The sequence below is a fragment of the Saccopteryx bilineata genome, chromosome 2 (assembly GCF_036850765.1).
Source record: "Saccopteryx bilineata isolate mSacBil1 chromosome 2, mSacBil1_pri_phased_curated, whole genome shotgun sequence".
NCBI classification, from domain to species: Eukaryota; Metazoa; Chordata; class Mammalia; order Chiroptera; family Emballonuridae; genus Saccopteryx; species Saccopteryx bilineata.
This window is the reverse complement of record NC_089491.1, coordinates 273,356,423-273,379,210: the sequence shown is the minus strand read 5'-3', so window position 1 is coordinate 273,379,210 and position 22,788 is coordinate 273,356,423. Positions and strand designations below refer to the sequence as shown.

General features: G+C 54.0%; 3 protein-coding genes across 25 annotated transcripts in view; 2 read left to right on the top strand and 1 right to left on the bottom strand.

Annotated features, from left to right (window-relative positions):
* ZNF664 (zinc finger protein 664) overlaps nt 1-839 on the bottom strand; it is a 110,439-nt gene extending 109,600 nt beyond the window's left edge. For 11 of the 19 annotated variants that reach the window (XM_066260770.1, XM_066260773.1, XM_066260769.1 and 8 more), the window contains exon 1: nt 162-321. Coding sequence is in view for 5 of the 19 variants with exons in the window: in XM_066260786.1 (XP_066116883.1) it covers nt 162-352 (191 nt within the window). In the remaining 14 variants the exon portion in view is untranslated. Of the gene's footprint in view, nt 1-161; nt 366-454; nt 587-710 lie in introns of those variants that run through there. The other 8 variants (XM_066260786.1, XM_066260788.1, XM_066260790.1 and 5 more) reach the window with 4 other exon arrangements.
* On the top strand, nt 351-836 carry LOC136322509 (uncharacterized). Its single transcript, XM_066254473.1, has one exon. The coding sequence runs from the start codon at nt 351-353 to the stop codon at nt 834-836; it is 486 nt and encodes a 161-aa protein (XP_066110570.1).
* On the top strand, nt 537-21,503 carry CCDC92 (coiled-coil domain containing 92). 5 transcript variants are annotated; one of them, XM_066260768.1, is made up of 4 exons: nt 537-665; nt 18,437-18,583; nt 19,288-19,329; nt 20,157-21,503. In XM_066260768.1, exons 2-4 carry the CDS (start codon nt 18,454-18,456, stop codon nt 20,930-20,932), a joined length of 948 nt encoding a protein of 315 aa, XP_066116865.1. In that variant the 5' UTR covers nt 537-665; nt 18,437-18,453; the 3' UTR covers nt 20,933-21,503. The 5 variants fall into 5 exon arrangements, with proteins under 5 accessions (XP_066116865.1, XP_066116861.1, XP_066116863.1 ...); XM_066260764.1 differs by lacking the exon at nt 537-665 and adding an exon at nt 850-1,003; XM_066260766.1 differs by lacking the exon at nt 537-665 and adding an exon at nt 903-1,020.
* The last annotated feature ends 1,285 nt before the right edge of the window (nt 21,504-22,788 follow it).

Below are 22,788 nucleotides of genomic sequence, written 5' to 3'. Positions count from 1 at the left end.
CCGCCGCCCCGGCTCCAGGCCCGTCCAAAGCGATGGCTTGTTGGCCTTTTCTTTAATCTCCTCATCCTCCTTCGCACCCCGGGCCCCTCCCCGCCCCCCGCGCCCCCGCCTTGGCCCCAAAAGAAAGAAAGAGGCTGCGGCGCGGCCGCCCGAGAACTCACTCCAAGTGAGGGGTCGAGGCGCCCCAGGCCGCGGGCTCCGCACACCCACCCGCCCTCTCCTCTAGGGACACCTCACAGGTGCGCCTCCGAGCCGCGCGCGCGCGCTCCGCACACCCAGACGCCTCCGGGGGACAACGCGCGTGCGCACGCACGAGGCCGGCGAGCCCCGGGGGAGCGAGGTCCGCACGCATGCGCACCGCCTGGCCTGCGCCCCGGCCCCTCACCGCTGCCCCCGCCCCTCGGTCGCCCGCGCGCACCCTCCCCCCAATCCCAGGCTGGTCCCGGGTACCCACCCCTCACCCCCGCCGCGAGGCGCGCGCGCTCCCGCTCGCCGGCCTCGCTCCTCCGTTCCCCGCCCCGCCCCGCGTTACCCAGGGCAACCGCAGTGCAGCCGCACCTGAGCTGTGCGCCTGCGTCCCACTAACCAGACCCTCCCTCCCCACGGTGCGCTCCCCTGCCCCGCCCCAGCTGCGGGAGCCGGGGGCGTCGCCCCCTCCCGGCCAAGTGAGTATCGATCGGCCGCCCCCGCCCCGCCGCGCAGACACAGACCCGCCGCCGCGCCGGCGCCTCGGCCGCCCGCCCCGTCTGCACGGCCTGGCCCCGCTCCCAGCGTGCACCGCGGCGAGCGCCTCGGTGAGAGCCGGCGAGATGCGCTCGGCGGGCGGTGCCCACTGACCTCCCTCGGCGGCCGGCCGGGGCTGGGCCGGAGCCGAAAGCTAGCCCCGCCCGCCGCGCCGCCCCGCCCCGCCCCGCCCATGGGCCGCCGGCCCCCGCTGCCGCCCGCCCGGAGGACCGCGCCTAGGGGGGTGCCGCCTGCAGGACCGCGACGGCCGTGCCCGCAGGTGAGGCGGGGCCCGAGGTACGACCGGGTCCGGCTCCGCTCACCTGGCAGTGCCTGCGCGGAGGCTCGCGGAGCGGACGGACGGCTGGGGGCACCTGTCGAGACAGGAAATCACGGAGATTATTTTCTAAGCCCTCGCTGCCGGGGTGAGGGGTCCCCCGTCCTAGCCCCGGGGCGCGGGGGGGGAGGGTGTCCGCTTGCGGGAACCCTCCCGGGGGCAGACCAAGTGCTGGCAAGGAGGGCAAACGTGAGGTAGGCGCAGCAATCCCGCGCCGGCCGCCTGCGGGGTCTTCCAGCCGGTTCTGCGGAGGGGGATGCCCTTGCCAGGGCTCCAGTCCAGGCTGCGGACCGGCAGCACCACGCACCCAAGCCAATCGGATGGGGTGGGAGAGGCCAGCCCAGGGGCCGCTCGTGCCAGGCCGGGGTGGGATTGTCGGGGGAGGGATCCGCATTGCAGGTGCACCAAGAGCGCCCGAGGGCCTGGCCCGGCTTTCACTGGGTTGCTGAGGGGAAGAGGCCCTCTCAATCCACATCGCCTTTTCCAATGCGCCTTACCACCCTGGGGACATTAGAGACCTTCTCCGATAAGTTACAGTGTCTCCTGTGCTGATACCCCTGGATGTAAGTACTCTATTTTTCTGCCTTTTCTTGCAGCTTTGATGGGGGCTCTAGTTGACCTTAACGGCTTGTGATTCGTGAAAGCAAGGGGGGAAAAAACCTCCTAGACAGTCAACAGTACGGTGGCTACCAGAGGGAAAAAGGGTGGAGGGGAGGTGGGAGGAGTAAAGTGGGGGATAAATGGTGATGGAAGGAGACTTGACTTGGGGTGGTGAACACACAGTACCATATACGGATGATGTATTGTAGATTGGCACCCCTGAAACCTATATAATTTTATTAATCGTTGCTACCTCCAACGAAATTTTAAAGAAGAAATTCAGCATAGTGTAAATACATAGCAGAGCTCCAGGCTCGGCCACAGAGCTGCCTGGGCTACAGTGAGTTACTACTCCAGTTTACTTAGTGTAGGCGTTCGTTCTTGCTGACCTGCATTGCTTACCTTCAAGCTTTGATCATTGGCAGTATGATCTATTCCAGTAAGTAACAAAAATGAGGCATCCGGAGAAGAACTATCATCATGCGCTGTAATTTAGGTTGTAGCATTCGGTTTGGTAACAAAATAGAAGTAAATGTTACGCATTTCCAGAAACCTACCTGTAAGAGTTTATTGCCGGGAGATAGATAGATAGATAGATAGATAGATATTTTAAAGATTTTAAGTTCAAATTTTATTTAAAGGGCATTACTATTGTTTTATCAAGTGATTTTTTTTTTTTTCACAGTCAAGAGTTCGCCTGTATTTTCTTGTCATTGAAGTGTAAGGAGAAAGATACTAAAAATATCTTTGGAGTGATATTTACCTCCAAAGATGTTTTTGAATTTATTTCCTTTGGCTAAACGTTCATCTTATGTGACATTTTTGATAGGTTTTAAGGCTTATATATGATATATACATGTGTATATATAGGGGTGTTTACACATACATACACCCTACTGAGAAACCTTAAATAGTTTTTATTTCTTCTCTGTATGTGTTATACTCAGTAAATTTAGTTCAGTTATATTTAAAATCTAAAGTACAGAACAATTACCCTGTATCAGACTTATTGTGGCATCTGTAAATGCATCCATCTAACAAACACGTTTTATGGAAATTAGATATTTTTACTGTTCATTCTTTTTTTAAAAATGAAATCTTTTCATTGCAGTAGAAGATCATTTATTTGGGTTCTTAACTCCATCTGTTATTTGTTGGTTAAAATCACTTTATCGTCACCATTACTTACTTGGTGCATTTGCAGCAGTAATAGTGTTAGTGATTGTTTATGCTTTTAAGAAATACAGTAGTTACTTTTAGATTACAAAGCATTTTCTCATTTCTGGCAAGAAAAGACACAGGCCTGTTTTCTCCTGTAGGGAACAAGATCAGCCATGAAAAGCTCCTAATGTATAGTGGACACACATGTTTATTAACTAAGCTATGATTAATGTCTACTGAATTGAATAGCTTTCAGGAGCAGCCACTGAGTGCCTTTATGTGCTTCACCCACCAAAGGTGCAGTAAATGTTTCACTCAGATAGTCGCTCCAGACTAGTTAGGTAGGTGCCAGAAATGACACCAATTTTTACATCTCCAGCTTTGATGCTCAAACCTGCAGAGGTTGGAGCAAGGAAGTAGAATGTGTCCTGTCTCCCAAGTATTTGGGGCCTGGCATACAGCAAAGGGATTTTGTGTATTTAGAGTTCATTTCCGAGTACAGAAGAGGATGGGTGGTACTTACAGTAACAGACTTACTTCCCTTTGACATAAAAGCAAAAGTGGCTTATGAGGAGAGCAGTGGGAAGAAGGGGCTTTTCGTTCCATTCCCTTCAGCGTTTCTGGGTTAGCTGGTTCCCGCTGGGCCGGAATGGTGACTAGGAGGCATCACCCCACTGTGGGAGTGGCCTTCTGATGGGGGCACCTTGGAGTCCAGCAGGAACTGGGTTGGAGGGCATCGTGGTTCTTCTGTAGTTATGGGCATGACAGCATCCTCAGACACCTGTCCAAACCCTGGGAAGATGTTCACTGAGGGAGAGGCCAGCCTGGTACCGAGGAGGATTCTAATCCTCCTTTGCATTTGTATGGGTTGTATAGGTAACAGTGTTCTCACATTCAGTGTTTTGCTTAAAAAAAATTCTTTAATTATATGTGACTTGTATTTCTTCCTGTGGCTTCTGTTTTCTATAATAAACATTTAATCAAGAGGAAAATTACCTCCGGCTCTGAAGGCAAACAGAGGAGTCCTTTTTAAAGCTCTTTGTAGAAATAGAGTGATGTCAGTCATTCTTCTCAGAGTCAGCAGATTGGGAAGGTGAATAGATTCTTTTCTCTTGGCTGAAATTTTTTTTTTAATACTGATTAAAGGCCGATTCTTGTGCTTGCTCTGCATTTAGTTTCTGTTTATTCCATTACTCAAGCCAGACTCAGATTTCACAGCAAAAAGCCCAGTTGTATCCACCTCCAGTCGGTTGTGTTGAACTTTCTCAGTGTGCTGCGTGGCGTTTACACACGTGTGGGCAGCTGCAGCTGAGGCAGAGCAGGGAGGAGTGTGCAGGGCATGGGAAGACGGGAAGGAGAGCTTTGTGTTTGGAGAAGATGTTAGATGTGCCCTAGTTGTGCTAATCCAGTCCTGGGAACGATAATTTATCAACAACAGGAATGATGCTCTATCTGTTATAACAAAGGTTCGGCTACTGTCAATTACAATAGGCGTGTTAAGTGTGTGTGTGTGGGGGTGTACTCTGTGGCCCAGGAACCAGCAGAGTGTCCTGTGAGCAGCGGAGCCCCTAGTACATGCTTTCCGCGCATGCACGATTTCAGTGGGACAGCATTTGACCTCTGGTTTAGGAAGATGTGTGTGTGTGGGGGGGGGGAGTTCTGAATTAATGTACTTATTTTTTCTAACCCTTTTAAGAATAGTTCCATGAGTTGTCTCCTACTTTTGTGCCTGTTGTCCACCACCTGAAGTTGGGTGTGATCATTTCGATTAGACAAAGACTCTCAGACTTAGTTTGAACAAGGAATACATTATTATTTATACTTTATGCATGAAGGGAAAAGATAAGAAGAGTCAGTTCTAGCCAACTAACAAAGAAAAAGAAAACCAAACACATTTTTATTCCTTCAGAAACAGACAAAACCAGAGATGCTACAGTAATTGTTGGATAATGTATTTTCTCAAGTAAGGCAGTCAGTGAGTAAGCAGCCTTTTTAGAGGTTAAGGGTTACATTTTATAGCTCCTAGCTACAGTCTCTGAAGGCACTGCACAGATGTCTTTGAAGACGTCTTTGTTCATCAGAACACAGGAGTTTATATTTTGATGCTCCCATCTCCACACTGACAAGCAGACTGAGATTGATACTTGCATGGATTATTCCCAGTTTATCAGAACTAAGTTTGTGAAGCATGAAGCGTCTGCTCTTCTGTGGCTGGAAGAAAGAGGGAACGAATGTCCTCCTTTTCTCTGAGCTCCTTGCTATGAGCCACATTCCCGGGACTGAGCGGTGGCATTCCGCCACTTAGCACAGAAGAGCACGCCTGAGCTGCTGAAGTCTGACATCCAGGGAGATGGAAGAGGCGGAACACTGTGCGTAGTGCATGGGCTTTGCAGCGGTGATGCTCTGCTGCTTGGCGTTTTCTCTGTCGCCTCCTTGGTAGCACTTAAGACAGGGGTCGGGAACCTATGGCTTGCGAGCCAGATGTGGCTCTTTTGATGGCTGCATCTGGCTCGCAGACAAATCTTTAATAAAAAATAATAATAATGTTAAAAATATAAAACATTCTCATGTATTACAATCCATTCATTTCCTACCGCTCAGGTTCATGGTTGCAGGTGGCTGGAGCCAATCACAGCTGTCCTCTGGGACAACACCATTTTTATTGGATAATGCATAACGTACACGGGTCATTGTATGACTCTCACAGAATTACATTTTAAAATATGTGGTGTTCATGGCTCTCTCAGCCAAAAAGGTTCCCGACCCCTGACTTAAGATGTTAAATTTAGATCCGTGGAAGAATCGTTCCCTCTTACTCCTTAGATTTCCCTCCCAACCTGTTTCCAGATGTGCCCCGTGGCCGCCTTACTGACGGTACAGGGAGAAGGGCTGTGAGGCAGCCACCCTAGGGGCCCATTTCTCATGTCGCATGGCTTCCGCATTGCTGGTGCGTGTGAATTATAACTAGTGAGCAGCACGCCCTGAAAAGGCTGTTTCTGGTGTCCTGTGAGTGAGAAGCAAATGAAGAAGGGTTTGCTGTTATGTTTTGACTTTTCTGTTCCCAAAGACAGGAACGTGGCAGACTTCTCATGGATAGCCCCTCTGTCTCAAGGAGGGGTCGGTCTTTGTCTTGGACAGTGAATCCCCTTTATCTTTGGTTCAGTCCTGGTGACCAGACCGGAAGTTGGGGTGGAACGGGGCAGCAGCTCTCAGCTCTCTGCCCTGCCCGAAGGCACTGCCTCTGGGGCGAAGCCAGGCTGTGTGCAGGGAGGACGGCTCTGTGGCCGTGGCCGTGAACGTGACCCGGCTCAGCTCAGCGGCATGTGCTGGCTTTCAGGAGAGGAACTCGTTCCCATTGAGAAAGTGGCCAGGCCTACTTTGACAGAAAGAGGGTGTCCGGACAGTATGCCTGTGGTGCTGGGGTCTGGTTCAGAGAAGAGCAAAGCCAAACTGTGGTTAGAGGACAACGGCGGGATTTTTAGTCAGAATAAGTGAAGCCTTTCTGGACACAGCTGGGTTGAGGGCCGTGTGGAAGTGCCACCCCGTCTCGTCCACGGTTGTAGGGTGGGACTCAGAGCAGTTCTGGGTGACCGTTGACTAATTGTAGAAGCCGCATTGGCTTCTGCCCAGCAGCAGGCTGTGGTTAGAGCAGAGCACCTTTGTAAGGAGGCCCTGGACGCCATCACGACCTTCCTTCTCAGGTCTCACCACAAACATGAAACTGGTGAGAAGCTGATGATCCGTCCCCAGGTCTTAGAGGGAAAGGGAGTGAACTTGTTAACCGGCCAGGCTGGTATCTTCCCCGCAGAGATGCCCTGAGCCCAGGGCACACTGGGTTTGTCACCACAGAACTATGCAGTCCCCACAGGAGGCGGCAGTGGTTGTGCAGGCTATAGGGCCCGAACGGGAATGTAGTGGCCCAGGCTTCTGGTACCTGTGATTGCCGTGGTTGATACCCCTCCCCCCCATCATTGCTCCTAGTGACAGAACACAGCTTCCTCTGGCACATTAAAGTTCTGCTTGGGGTGGCGAGTGGTACTCAGAACTCTTATAAGCCTCCCCCTTGCCAGAATGGTTGGGGACATGCTCTCTCCCTGCCAGGGACTTACACCACCCCAAAGGGACACAGGCAGGTAAATAAGGAAGAGCTTCAGGTGTGGTAGTGGGCGGGCCTTCATGGACTCTTGTTCCCCTGGCCCCATACAGGATAGACCTAAGGACTTAATTATTCCATGCTGTCTTTGTTTTTAATCACTATCTCCTAGGCCCAAATAAACCAGAGGCAGAAAGAGGCCTGAGCACACAGTGAGCACCTCAGAGCAGAGGCTGGCTTGGTCTCTCTCTTCTAGCTGTGTCTTTACAAGGAGGATTGGTTGCCCAGCCTACTATAAACAGGAATTGTAAATATCAAAAGATAAAAAAAAAAAGAGTCACTGATGATGTTAAGCTGACGGCTGTCACTATAATCCCTTGGTAATGTGAGTGGTTCCCAGGCTTTTAGGAATTCTAAAATTAAAATAAATTCTCCTTCAGATTCAATAAAAGTTTACCTTTGCAGAAAACTCGCATTGTCCTCATTTTTCTCATTTCATCACGGACCAAGAAAAGCATCCTCAAAGCTCAGCGCAAGCACCTCCTGAATTCCTGAGTTGCTGCCCGCCACTGAAAAGTTCTTAAAGCGAGAATTTGAGCCCTTTGTTTACATGAGACGCGGCCACAGGCAGGGTCTTGTGCTGTGCCCCAGCGCCTGACAGAGGTCGCTTCACCTGGTGTAAGCTGCATCCGCTGAGGTCCTGTGTGTTCTGAGCAAGCCCACTCTCTCCTTCCCACTGGAACGAAACTTTCATTTTTCCACAGCTCGACAGGTCTCTTTTATCTGAGATCATCCCCAAAGGCACACGTGCACTAGCTGCTCCCTTCTCTGCTTGTTCCCACGGCAGTCGGGGGACTTTTCAAGTGCTCCCACACACACCATCCACGCTGCACTCTGATGGGGCTGCTGCATGTCAGAGCAGAATGCCAGTGCTCACCACCAACTCTCAGCTAGGAACCCTTTCCCAATGGACCAGTTCCAGTGACACAGGGGAAGGGGGCATTCATCCTTCTACGTGTGGTGACAGGGCAGGGGACAGACAGGTGGTCTCTTGTGCTCACGAGGTTTATATTCTGGTAAGGTAAGACAGCTAAATACATGACCTAACTAGATGGTGCTGACTGCTATGAAGATGTGAGATGGGATGGTATGACGATAATGACAATAATATTAGGTCATTCCTGCACAGCAAGAACGGGCCACAGCAGACTCCACGGCAGCATATCTGGGAGCTGAGGACACGCATCTGGGTGTGACTCTCCATGCTGGAGTCATCGCACGCAGTTCCAGGCGCAGTTCTGAATGCTTTCAGGCTGTGTTGCCCAATGTGGTAGCCCCTGGCCACATGGGACTGCTTCAATTTCGATTAATTCAAATAAAATGAAAAAAAAATCTGGTTTCTCGGACACAGCAGTGGCGTTTCAAGTGCTCCCATGGCGAGCGGCAACTTGATCGGACAGCAGGGAGCAGAATGTTCCAGGGCCGCACTAAGTTCTGTTGCAGAGCGCCTCTTCAGATCAACTCCCTCAGTCTTCCCAACGTGCCTGAGAAAGCCGATGCCGTTTCCCATGCTGCAGATGGGACATGGGGCACGGAGGAGCTGTGCAGGACGTGGCCGAGGTAACAGGAGGCGGGGCCGGGTCCAGGCCTGAGAGGTCAGTCCCCACCCCGCTGTGTCCCTGTAGCTCACGGAAGAGGGCAGGTCACCCCTGCAGTCCTCTGTTGTCTGAACAGGGACATACGGAGAAGGTCACACCTTGGTGAAATCTTGTCCTTGGATGCTAAAATTCTGAGCTCAGGGTTAAATTTTTTTTTCTGATTGAAAAGCTAGGCCTGTGTAGGCACAGTTTCTCCCTCCTTATAAAGGGAAGAGGGAGCCAGGAAGCACCAGGAAAAGACCAGGTTTTGTGTGTGACCTCAATAAGGCAAGTCGTCTGTTACTTGTGCCTCAGTTTCTCAGTACGTCAAGTCAGAGAGACTGCACGCCCCTGCCTCATCAAGCTGTCCTGAGGGTTTGCCGAGATGTGGCATGGATGCCCAGCACAGGAGCCAACACATGCTACGCTGGCTAGGTGGCAGCTGTCGCCATTGCCAGCAGCTTCACTACTGCTCTGTCTGTCATGGCCACACCAGGATGGGACGACCCAGAATGCACAGTGAACCACCGGAACAGACACCTTCTCCCCGAGCTGCCACGAGACCTGGTTCCAAACACCACACGTTTGGGATGGAGGAGGCACCTCAGGGAGGGCCGAGGAGGAGAAGGCCCCAGCCTTCGGAAACAGATCTGCATTCAGCTCACGCCCTTAGTACATGTAAACCCGGTCAAGTGGCTTCCTCCTCTGAGCTCTAGTCCCTTAAAAAAAACAGGACTTGACCTTACCGCACCTGTGGGATTGTTTCAAGAACTACATGCTCGTCTGTGAGCCTGGCCCGTAGATACTTGGTAGTAATAGTCATCATTACTATTATGGGTGATTTTTTAGCTCATGATTTTTAAAAAAATGCCTTTGAATATTTTCTTAGCCAGACACAGAGCCCGTGTGAAGGCCAAGCTGGGAAGGCGGGAGGGAGGACCGCTCTGCAGCACTGCCATGGGCGCAGTGCAGACTGTGGGGGCAGCACCTGGGGGAGCAGGGCCGAGCCGCAGGCAAGCCTCGCGGGGAGCAGGCAGCTGCTCCACCCTCTCCCTCTCCTGCAGCCAGCAGGCGGAGCAGCTGCCTGTGTGACCCCAGCGACCGTCCCGCCCATGATGAAAACTCAGAGGAAAAACAAATGCCACCGGCTCCCAAAGGACCAGGGGACTTCACCAGAGTTGGACCGACCAGCAGAGGCTGACACACCCAGCCTAAGAATGTGGGAGCTCCCATGGACAATCTGGGCCCTCTAAACCAAAATACCCCAGTCCCTGGCAGGCAGGTACCTCGGGTGTTTAGCATTAAAAGCATCTAAATAAACATGGGCCCTGAAAGGGTCATTGTCGGTCCTGTCTTGGACAAGAGAAAGAAAACAAAGCCCATGTGCAGATGGGGAAAGTGACAAAAGTGCAAATGAGAAGCGTTGACCTTCCACAAGGTAATGGATGGGATGGAAAAGGCAGACTTGCACCCCATTCTTTGGAACACCCTGAATGTGACATACAGCTGCCGTTCCCTTTGCCCAATGTCTTCTGCTCTCTTCCTACAGCAGACAGTGTGTGAAATACACCATCGTTTCCTTTTCTTTGTTTGTTTTCATTTCCTTCTGCTGGGCTAACGTCCAAATGGTTCGCTGACCCAACACAGTCCAAATCTGGTCGCTGGGGCAAGCTCTCTGACAGGACACAGAGCACCATCTCTGCCTGGATCTCAGACCTTCCCCCACGGGGCTTCATGCGGAGTTCTACCCCCTGCCCTGGAACTCCACGCATGATTCACTGAAGGACGAGAATGCAGGATCCTAGGAGTTCTCCCCTCCCCTGACGTCATAGAAAGTCATTGTGAGTGGGAAGAACTTGATGGCAGTCAGCCTGAAATGTCCTCAGGGAAATGTGCCTGATTCACGCAACACAGCCCAGAAAGCTCACGGAAAGGACATGTCCACAGGTGAATCGTCTGTCGGGACGGTCAGGTCACTAGGTGGAAGGGTCAGGCAGCCTTAGGTGGGCATGCTAAAGCTGTCAAAAAACCAGTGTTAAGGAAATTAAGATCTGGGTAAATGCCTTCCCCAAAGAATAAGTTTATCTCCTTTAAAAAAAAAATCAGCATGCAGGTTGTTATTGCATAGAAATAAATGTCCAACGAAAAACAGTATTAGCAGCAGCAGCTATGTAATTACTAAAATTAAGTGCGTGGCCATGGTGACTTCAGTCACTATGTAGACTCTTGTTGGGCTATTTTAATAATTTCAAAGATCTCTCATGTCCCCTGTTTAAAGCCTTCTGAGTCTGGGCCCGTTTTGTAGACGGGCACGTTAGCAGTGACTTTTTCCTGCTTGCATGCTTGCCTAGCTGAATTATAATGCTGTCCAAGGTGACAGAGCTGGGACCCGGCACAGCTCTGCTGAGTATGTCATAAGGGTAAACTCTTTTTTTCTCTGTATGTGATAATCATCTCAGACACCAGAGAAGGGTTTATCTCTAAATATGTTCTGTTAGCAATAATGAAACATTTGACTATTTTATCTTTCTGGAACTAATGAAGGAAATTATGGCTAAATTAAAGTATATAGAACTTTAGTAATTAATACATTTCTTCCCTAAAAACCTACACTATAATTAGACCCACATCATGGATAAAAGAGGCCCTATCCGTTAAATCAGTTGAAATGGTTCATCTGTTTGGCAAGCCATGTGGAGAGAGATTTTTAAAGCAATCAAGCACATTTTCTCAGCCTGGGAAATACAATTTAGTTAAGAGACCACCAAGCACTAAGATTTAAGAAATCTCCTATTTTCATTAGTGTGAAAAGACAGTTTGGCATCTGGATCGCTCTATCTCTTAGTTATATCAACTAGTAGTTAAAATCTGCTGCCATCACAGTCAGACGCAGAAAGGGAAGCATTCACTACTCAGCGATAACCTGCTTGCCTTCCCTCCCACTCAGAGGAAAATGGCACGAGGTCAAGCTATCCGTGTGGTGAGCTGTGAGCATTAGTGTGTCCAAAGTGGTTGGCGTAGGATCATCTGGGTAAGTGACCGGCTTGTCACACCTTCCCAGCAGGCACCTCTCTCTCCAGCCGTAATTGTTTCCGGGTCCATCTCATGGCAGTGAGGCTGCTGGGTGCTCCCAGGAGGGCAGAGCCCTGGAGGCTGCCCGGGCAAGGACGGGAGGCAGGGCAGGGCAAGCACAACCCACCCCCACCCCTGGCCACTCGGCCGCCCCCTCCCCTACAGGAGCTTCTTAGACCACCTCTCTGAACTGGTGTCATGCCTGCATAGCAACCCTTCCCAGTTGGTCAGGATCCGGGGTGTGGGTGCTCCCGCTTCCTGTGCTGGGGTCCGCCTTGGCGTGGGCATTCTGGCGACCGAGTCACCCAGTTTTCTGGGAGGCCTGGGACACTCCAGAGTTACATGTGGTTCTGAAGGCCAGGGACCTTCTACATTTGCCCACCTTGGCTAGCACCATCCACTGAGAACCACTTCCAGGCAAACTGCAGACATAGGCTTGCTGTCTTCCCAGGAATGTTCCCATGGCGGGGCTGAGCTACCTCCACCAGTGAATAGACACTTGACGTGGTTCTTTAAAAAAGAAGCCACATAGAAACCATTAAAGTCTGAGATAATCAGACTGCAGAGAAACGCAAGGTTAATGACTCCATCACACAGGTCCCCAGTGACTGCCGACTTTCCAGACTGCCACATATCAGGTTTCCGTGTCTAACTGCCAGTCTCGCTAATCGCAGCTATTACAACACAGAAGTCAGGCCACACCTTCCTTAAGAAGGAAATGGCTGTCAGCGTCTCAGGAGTGGCTGATGGGCCTTGTGTTTTATGATGGATAATGTCAGAGCGTCACAGGGATGTATAACGCATGCAGGTTGGAATTACTCAAACGTGCGTCATGATCGCTTTCTGCCTATCTTGGGGACACTAGATTGTTACTTTTGTAGAAATTGCTTTCCCTTTCATTCTTTCTGGTTCTGGTGAACTAATCACAATTCCAGCAACCCAAGATGACCCTGGAACAACATAATTAAAACGTATGATACCACTCTGCTGGTGGATAGTTAAGTGATTTATATTTTTCTGAGAAAAATCGCTTTGTCAGTTTTTCCTGACTATAAAATAATATGTGTTCAACATTACAGAAGTTTTTTTAGGTCATACCAAAGTAGAATTTAAAAAAAAATTTTTTTCAAGAGTGAGCACAATTTTGATTTGTCCCACTTATTTATGCTTTCCTTGGTTGCTTCCTAAATGTGCCCTGACCGGAGATCAAATCCGCAACCTTGGCATGTTGGGACAGCTCTCTAACTAACTGAGATACCCAGCCAGGGCCCCAAAGTAGGATTTTTAAGAAGTAAAAACCACCCCACAATTCACTATCTAGAGATAAATGCTTTTAACGATTTGTTGGAGATCCTTCTAGATCTTCTTCTTATCTGTTTACATATATAAAATGTGATATTCCACTTTGTGTCCATTATTTTTACCAAAATGTTTCTGTACTGATTGTTGAATGCTTACGCTTTCTTGAAATGATGTCCTTTCTCTTGGTGCCATCATTATGGGGGATTCTCAAATAGCTTGCCAGTTGAATTTCTTAATTACCCGTGCAAAGAGAAACTGTAGGGTTCTACACCTTGAAATAGTTTGTTTCACCATGACTGTTGTGAATGCAGAATAACATCAGTGTTCATTTCCAGAGATGGCAACTGTCCTTTCTCCTAAAAGTGGCTATCTCAGATTTAGAATTGATGGCCTAATTAGCCTGGGACCTTTTTTAGCTGCTTGTAAAGAAGTATGGATTGTTGCACAGTAAGAAGTAGGTTTTCCTGTCCCTTAGGGCACCGCCCAGCTTAGGCTCCGCTTGCTTGCCCGCATGGCTCCTCCCCCTGTCCGTGAAAACGGAAGAGGGGCCAGCAGCAAAGGCTTCACCCTGCTCTCACGTCTCCCTCTCCAGAAGTCACTGGAATGCATTTATCAGCTCACTTCCACACATGAATGATGTTCGGGAAACACCCGAGTGATGACTGAGTAAACACCTGGGAGGTCTGTTTATGTAACCACTGACCAACAGTCACATACAATAATATAACATTTAGTGAGCACTTGCTGTATGCCCGACACCATAAGTGACTGCATTTAGCACTAAGACCAACCCTGTGCGTTAGGTATCATGATTTAGGTGACAGGCTGGCATTCCAATTTGAACCCCAACCGTCCAGCACCTCAAGCTTGTCCATTCTGCTCCATCCCGTGGTGTTAAGCAGACCTTTCCCGGGCCTCTGTTTCTTATCATGACATGAAGAGGTGCTGGCATAGCTGATTCCGGGGTTTCTTTCTGAGCCCGCAAACCCGCCTGGAAAACTGTCACCCTGCTAGGACTCATCTCTTCTCCCCTCGGGTGTCAGCACCACACCCATGCCTTTGTCCCCTGACCACCTCCCTCTTCTCGATGGCCGCACTTCAGCTCTGCAACCCCAGAGCAGCACAGGGAGGGCTTTGTGCACAAGTTGCAGAGATGCTGCAGTCAGTTGAGAGCCGGGCAGGGCCTGCTGGGCTGCGGACCTTGCAAAAGGCACACAGACAGGGCGGCGGGCTCTGGTTGTTCTGATGGCTCGTGGCAGGAGAGAACCTAATGTGAGTGGGTCATAACTTATTCAAGGCATGACTCTAAAATAGCTTCTCTGAACTGATCCACAGCTACCACGTGAGTGTGGTGTTCTATTTTTTCAGATACTAAAATTATTACCCTATTTCCACAGGCTTTGTGTGGAGCCAAAGATAAGTCTGCTTTTGCTTGCACAGGAACAAAGACACTCCCCATTTCTGAGTGGTGAGAGCCTTTCCTAGCAAAGCTACTCCATTTCCTTCAGTCCCGGAATGTGGTCCAGAGGCACTCTGAGATATTGCTGCTGACTTGTCGAGAAACTGTGGGGTGAGGTCATGTCCCAGTCAGCGCTGCGGCAGGCCTTTCTGGGTAACGCAGCGCGATCCTTGTTGAGGGCTCCACACGGCACATTAGGAAGTGGTGAGAACTATCTGAAGCCTGGACGTGACACATGAGCTCCAATGTGCAGGATGAAGGGCAGGGGGCTGGGGGTAGTTTGCCAAGAACACTCCAGACCAAGGGAACAAGGTGTGCAAAAGACACCACAAGGAGGAGCGTGGCACATGCCAGGGGGAGAGGGCAGCAGTGTGGACGAGGCACGCGGGCTGGGAGGGGCCCGGGGCCAGGGTGAGACAGGCCCACTAGGCAGGGCCTCTGGGAACATGGGGCTCGATCCCCAGAACCCCAGAAGGCTGTGACGTGGTCTGAAGATGAAAATGTAGGCCAGACCTGTGCGTGTGCTTGGGAGACGGAGGAAAAGAAAGGTGTGCGTTTAAGAAGGAAAGTGATGCATCTGGCTCGGGCCCCTCCCCCATGCTCCACCAGGGCCGTCTCTGGCTGCCCTGCACAGCCGTATTGCTGACTTGGCCCCCAGAGAGCTCCTGCCAGGTGGGCCTGGGCGGGAGGAAGATAGTGTGGCCCCCCAGCGCTCGGACGGAGTCACACTGGGATCCAGAGGGTGAGGACACATGCAATGCCATGGGCGCCTTACCCATCAGGATGCCCTGCCCCCACCCAAGTCCTGGAAAACTTTGCAGGTGGCAGAGCAAGCCTCGTGGTGCGGTGCTTCTCTCGGCCACACTGGGTGGTGAGCAGTGCCTTTCCAGCGGTCGGTTGTCTCCTGGACTGTAGGGAGGGGCCAGCCCTGCCGCCTGGAGCAGGGCTGTCCCAGGCCGATCACGTGGCCCCAGCTGGATGCTGTGCTGGGGGCCCTATGCTCCCATCCCCACTCAGTGGCCACTCGGCTGGGAACCAGGCCCCTCAGTTCAGAGTGCTCACGTTTGGACGCAGGCACATTGGAAAGCTTGTGGGTCTCTGCATGAGGTTGAAATCAACCCCAGCCTGGAGCTGAGCACAGAGGGGCTGCAAGGCTTACAAGTCGTGTCTCTTGATTTATTTTCCCATTGGAAGGGTGCCCCTGCTTTCCTTCAGGGGGGCACTTAGAGCACACACCACATAAGTGATGGGTACGCACTGTGCTTGTACGAGAGCAGAAGGCCCATGAATGAAATCCCAGTATCATCATCTGGGCGTTGATGCCCTGAATGACACAGCGTGACTTCCGAATGAGGACGAGAGCTAGACATGGGCTGTGGTGTCACTGGGCGAGGGTGTCAGCAGTTCTCCGCTCTGGGAGCCCCCCTCTGCAGAACCCAGCCATAACATTTGGAAAGGAAAGCCTTTCTCATGTGTTAATTTTCTGAACCTACAGAGGGAACAGTAAATTAACAGAAGTTTAATACCCAGGAAATTTACCACAGGAAAGAAACGTGTATGTAGCTTAACACCCGCCTCCCGAGCAAGGCCACCTGCTCAGCCAGCGTGCTGCCTCAGAGATGCTTGTCCCGCTGTGTTTGCTGCAGTTCTTTGGGGAGAAACCCAGCCAGCTATGTGCACTCATGGGTGTGGGGCACGCCCTCTGGTTCCGCGGTGGCGGGGGCCCTGGGAATGAGTCACAGGGAGCAGCCCCTCCTCGGCAGCCTCCGGCAGCACGTCTGAGGAGAGAGGAGAGCCGGGGCCCAGGCTGTGCTGCCTTTGGCTGAGCAGGGGACTGGAAAACTGTTGCTGGCTCCCAGCCACGCTTCAGGACAGAACTGGATTGCCTTGAGCCAGGCGGAATGCTACTACACGTGTCCTTGTGCCCCAGAAAGTGCAGAGCTCGCTGGCCGGGCTCCGCAGCCTCAGCCCCCAGTACCGGGTGACACACAGCTGAGATGGGGTGAGTGCTGCTGCTGAGCAGACAGCCTGCATTTCTGTCGCCATTCATCACGCCGACCCTTGCAAGGACGGGTCAGGGCGCTCCTCCGTGTTGCCGACTCCCACGGTGTCTTACAGAGGCGGAGTTAGGCCCCTCAGCACCCATGCCATTTCTCCCTCCAGATGATCTACGTTTCTCGCTGCGTCTCCTTGACCAAAAGGGAGATTTCTATAGCTTCGTTCACATCAACTTATTGGGAGGATTGAGTCACTGCGATGATCACGTGTCACCAGTAGCTAAGGGTCAGAAATGAAAACGTCTCCTTCTTCTAAGGTGACAGCTGCTCTCTGTCCTTGGGATGTCCGTGATACTGTTGAGCTTTTGAGCCAATGAGTGATTTACAAGACTAGTGCTCTAACCCGAGCTATGGAGCCCCAATGAGTGATTTAGATTTCATTTGGAGATGTGACCCGTGTCCTCAACCTAAGAGGGCCTGTATGGTGTGTGTATGTCCAGCACATGGAGAGCACCCTGGACAGGTGGCCTCATCTTTCTCAGGCCTTGTAAGTCACACCGAGTGTGAACAAGGGGAGTCCAACGGCACGTGACTCATGCAGGGATGAGACACCCTTGTCCTCGCCCGTCAGAGCTCCAGATGGAGTCGTCGGGGCTCCCGGCTTACATGACAGGTGACCATACCATTCCTATGGCCAGAGCGATGGCTCCTCAAGACAGCCTGCTCATGCTGGGGGGAGCAGCAAGGGTGCGTTTTCGTGTCTGTGGTCAGGACAGTGAAGTAAGGAGCTCCAGAATGAGTCCAGGTCAACACTGCTGACTGGCTGAGGTGGTTAGAAGTGAGTCCTTACTTTAGTCCCATCTACATGGGGCACAAGTAGAATGTAATGGCGCACTGTGGCTGGGAGGGGGTGGCTGCCACATGGCATTCTCCTTCCTGCCCCCCCCCCATGGTACGTGAGAAGCGGGTCCAGGCACATCTCACTTCATGCTGTTAGCTCTGGGCGGAGCTGTCGTGAACTGTCAGAGCAACTCATTTGCTCCATGCGGGGTGTGCTGTGGAGTGAGTGTCCGCCCGTGGAAACGAGGCTCGTCGGTGCCACACCCACACTCGGCAGGCTGGCCCCTTGGCCTGCTGGCTCAGCCAGTGGTGACCCCATGCCTCCTGTCTGCCTGACACTGCGCAGGGACCCAGCGATGCACAGGCCAGGAGCGTGCACGGAGGGTGCAATATGAACTTTGCTGCACCCCAGAGCTGGGGTTGCCCAGTGTGGTGACAGCGCCTGTGTGTGGTCATCTCCAGAGCCGTCCCGCACATATGCCACACACTGGAGGCCCCTTGACAAGTGGGGTTCCCTCCGGTGAGAGCTCTGATGGCAGACTGGGAAAACGCACTCCAGGGTCTGCCTTTACGAGTCATTTATAAAGAGATAATGCACTCTCACCCCATGCATTGTTCAGTCCAGCTGCGCATCTTGAATTACCCTGGCAGCTCTTCTAAAAGCCTGGTGGACTTCACTGCATTCTCGAGTTACAGCGAGGGCAGAGGATCTGAGGCCCCAAGCGAGCACAGACCAATGACTGCAGCCTCATGGAGGGTGGGGGCAGGGTTTGGGGACAGACTCTAGATGCCTGCAGGCACCATGTGGCCCTGTGAGGTATTTCTCTGGCCATTCCCAATAAGGACTGGGGCTCAGCTCTGTGAAATCCAGGGACTTCCCTCTGAGCCCCACCCGCTCCTCCCTCCGGCTCCTCACTTGGGCCTGGTCTAGACCCCATTTTGAGGGCATGCTCACCCGTGTCTCAGGCACCCAGTTTTCTGTGGAATGGCAGCCAGTGTTGACCTGGTCAGGGAAGTCTCTCGGGAGTGATCCTGGTCACGGTCTGTGGAGGCCAGGTGGCCAGTGGAGAGGCGAGAGAATTTAGAGTCAGGGAGCCCTGAATCTGATGTGTCCCTCTGCACCTGGAGTTGCTGTCTGAGAGCCTGCAGGGCCAGAAGGGCAGTGGGCAGACAGCATCCTCCTCCTCCGTGACTCCCCTTGTCTGTTGCCCACAGGTCACCCGGATGTCAGCATGGCAGCCACGAACCTGGAGAACCAGCTGCACAGCGCGCAGAAGAACCTGCTGTTCCTGCAGCGCGAGCACGCTGGCACCCTCAAGGGCCTGCATGCCGAGATCAGGAGGCTGCAGCAGCACTGCACAGGTGCCTAGGGCCGTGCCCTCAGGAGCGGGGCAGGCCACAGAGCAGGGCCGTCATCAGGGAAGCTTCAGGCGGTGGCTGGTCCACCAGGCCTGGGGAGGGGCCCCCTCTGCTGCTGTGGCTGACCACCATCACGGAGACTGTCTGTATGCTGTCCCTCATCCTCCACCTGGCTACACCAGGGAGGAAAGCTGCAAAGCCCTTCCTTGGCCTACCGCGAACTTAAAAGACCGAAACACGGTGGCTGGAATGAGCAGTGCCCTTTGAACTATGACCACAGTGTAACAGCAAAGCAAGCGGCTTGCTAACTGGATGATGGGGTGTACTCCTGGGCAGTTTCCGGGCCTCCAGAAATTCCCTGCTCGTCCGTGGAAGGTAACCTCCCCAATGTTGTATGAAGACTAGATGCCCGAAGATTATATACTCTCTAGTCTTCACACAGCATCAGGGTGGTCAGCTCTCTCACAGACTGGCTCTGATCTGCAGGCTGGCAGTTAACACCACTATTCAGAGGGGCCAGGAGGCTCCCCTCCAAACCCCAGTAGGACAGGAACTGCTGATCACTCCTGCCCCTTCTCGCGTTCACCCCCTAACTATCCCCCCTGGGCAGGACCCACCAGCCAGCCGGTTCTGCATGTCCAGGGCTGATGAAACCTCTGAAGTGGACTGTGACCACGCAGGATTAATGTCTGTAGTTTCCTTTTCAGATTTAACATATGAGCTGACACTGAAAAGTTCAGAACAGACAGGTAAGAACTCCGTCCCTGGAAGTTAATGATGCACTTCTGGCCCACGCTAGTGCCCCTAGCTCTCACTGGTTACACGCTTGGACGGAAACACACTTGCTGTGAAGAGCTGCCTGCGTGGCCAGAGCTCTAAGAGGTAGGGGGAGGGAGGGAGCCAGTGTCAGCCCACAGCCCCGGCCCCCAGGCCCCAGCCCCTGCCGCCCCGAGCAGCAGTGTACAGCTCAGGTAGCCTCCCCAGCCCTGCAGCCTCGCCCGACAGGGCCACACACGTGAGGGTCCGCCTGCTTCCACGGACCCTGCTCTGCTGCACTGACAGGCTGCACACCCCAGGGGGAGGCCACGGGCCTAGGAGTGGCCCAAGAACAGTCACAGGTACACCACAGTCAGAGACGAGAGGGGACCATGTCAGGGGAGAGGGAGCACCCGACATCCTCTCCCCTCTGCAATACCAGCGTTTCTGTGTGTTCGACATGGAGGCTCTGGACATCAGTCTCTGAAAACAAGTGCCCTGAGTGGAGCAGGCCCTGAATAAATGTTACCCGAGCAGGCAGACGGACCTGCTGCCAGTTTAAGCCTCAGTACTTGGTGAGGCCAAAAACTCTGAAATTGCCTGTTGTAGCTTCAGCAGTTTTTAAGTTTGGAGGCCTTCCTTTATATAAGAAACCCAAGAACTAGGAGCTGGCAGTGCCACCGGGCCCCGTCTCCTGCCCTGTGGGACCTGGCCGCCCAACCCACTGTGGGAGCAAGGCACCCCACACTGCGGCCGCCAGCCCTGCGGGGGACGGGGGGGGGAGTGGACCCTCAGTCCGGTCCCGTGCCTGTGCTTCTAGGGGATGGGTCCTCCCGAGGCTGCGCACTGCAGAAGAGGTGCGCGGAGCTGGAGGCGCAGCTGGAGGCGAAGGAGGAGGAGAATGCGGAGCTGTTGCGGCAGCTGGAGCAGAAGAACGCCGCCATCGCCGTGCTGGAGAACACCATCAAGGAGCGTGAGCGGCGCTACCTGGAGGAGCTCAAGGTCAAGAGCCACAAGCTGAGCGTGCTGTCGGGTGAGCTGGAGCAGCGCGCCAGCACGGTCGCCTACCTGACCGCCCAGCTGCACGCCACCAAGAGGAAGCTGCTGGGCTGCGGTGGGGCCTCGGACGGCAGCCCATCGGGGAGCCCCGTGCTGGCCGGCTACCGGCCGGCCCCCCCCAGGGACAGGCTGCCCGAGACGCCCCGCCGCAGGATGAAGAAGAGCTTGTCTGCCCCCCTGCACCCGGAATTTGACGAGGTCTACCGATTTGGGGCCGAGAGCCGGAAACTCCTTTTGCGGGAACCGGTAGACGCCATGCCCGACCCCACCCCCTTCCTGCTGGCCCGGGAGTCGGCCGAGGTCCACCTGATCAAGGAGAGGCCCCTGGTCATCCCACCCATCGCATCCGACCGCGGTGGCAGCGAGCAGCAGAGCCCCGCCCGGGAGAAGCAGCACAAGGTGCACGTGGGCGTGGCGCATCGCATCCACCGAGCCGCCTCGCCGCAGGCCCCGCCTGAGGTGGAGACGCTGGCGGTCGACCAGGTGAACGGAGGCAAAGCTGTCAGGAAGAACTCAGGGACGGACAGAACTGTGTGAGCCCGCCGGGCGACCTTCCCCCAGGGCCGTCCACGCACTGTGATCACCACTGGGCAAAACTCATCCATCCACACTTTTTTTTTCAATGCATGCCAAATTTTTTTCAGGCCTTTCAACAGGTTACTCCCCTCCCGCTCCACTTGCTGTCTTACTGACACCAAAATGTGATCGTGTCCCTGCTGCAGAATACCTACTTACTAACCGCTGTGGCCAAACACCGGTGCGCCGAATGGCTTGCTTCTCGCCTCACTCCGTGTACCTTAGCGCGCTCACAAGAGTGTGGGCCGCAGGCCGCATCGCTACTCAACGTTAATGAGGTCAGATAGCCACATGCCTAATTACCAAGCCAGAGCCCACACACCTGCGGGGCAGCCTGCTCCTTCCCGGGGACCCTGCACCCCAACCTTCCCCAGGGTGGCACCGTGACTGAGCAGCTGTATCTGTATGTCATAGGAACTAAATGAGATGACGTCACTCCTCACATCACCACAACCTGAATGTGTGCTCATATTTTTTGTTAGTTTTACCCAAAATGTTCAAGATCCTAACAAACTTTAATTTCTAAACCTGCCTCCTTTCTGTTTTGTGTCTTTTCTTCAACCAGCTGAGGGGAGGAGGAGTTGGAGGGACAGGCGTAGCAGGACCTCCCGTAACTGCTGCATTCTTCCCCAGACACTGGGCACACCCAGGGACACAGCTCATGGGGTGCGGTGGGGGGGCTCACCCAGGGACACGGCCCTCGGGGCGCAGTGGGGGGGCTCACCCAGGGACACGGCCCATGAGGCGCGGTGGGGGCCTCACCCAGGGACACGGCCCTCGGGGCGCGGTGGGGGGGCTCACCCAGGGACACGGCCCTCGGGGCGCGGTGGGGGGGCTCACCCAGGGACACGGCCCTCGGGGCGCGGTGGGGGGGCTCACCCCGGGGACACGGCCTTTGGGGCGTGGTGGGGGGGCTCACCCCGGGGACACGGCCCATGGGGCGTGGTGGGGGGGCTCACCCCGGGGACACGGCCCTTGGGGCGCGGTGGGGGGCTCACCCCGGGGACACGGCCCGTAGGGGCATGGTGGGGGGTTCACCCCAGGGACACAGCCTGTAGAGTATGAGGGGTGATCACCCTGGGGACATGACCCGTAAGGGTGCGGGGGGGGGGGGGCACTCACCCAGGAACATGGCCCGTGGGGTGCGGTGAGGGGGTTCAGAAAGAGGAGTCCTGTTCTCTCACTGCCCAGAGCTACCCCTTAGCAGCATGGTCTGCTCTTCTGAGGTCCTGGCAAAGCTATTTTGCCCGTGACGGGCCCCCACCCTGTGCAAGTGTGTGGCCCTGCTCTTCACCTCCACTCAGGCGGCCAGGGCTCTGAGCTGGCCCCGTGGTGTGTGGGAGGGAGGGATGCCCAGCAGCCACCAGCCCTGGAGACTGTAATCCTGCACCAGGCCTGCACAGACCTGGGCAGAGCAGGGCTGGGAGCTCATGCCCGCGTTAAACACTACACTCAGCAGCCTTGCCTGCACACGGACGGACCTGAGACACACAGGTGGGCCAGAGAGCTCTGGAAGGGGACAGAGCAGCTGTGGGTGGTGGTGGCCGGCACCTCTGCTCTGTGCCCAGCAGCAAGGCCAGGACGAGGCGGTGGCCCAACCTGGCCCAGAGGCAGCCTGACCTGGCCCCGCAGCGTGAGCCTAGGGAAGGGCGGTGGCCCGACCTCGCCCAGTGGCCTGGGCCGCTGCCCCACACCCTAGCACACTGCTCCCACACTCAGGAGATGTCTGCTGAGCAGACCTGCGCTATCGAGTCCGCGCCTCTGAACGGTATTCACGTTACAGCTCGCTCTTGTGCCAGCGAGGTGACAGGCACTCC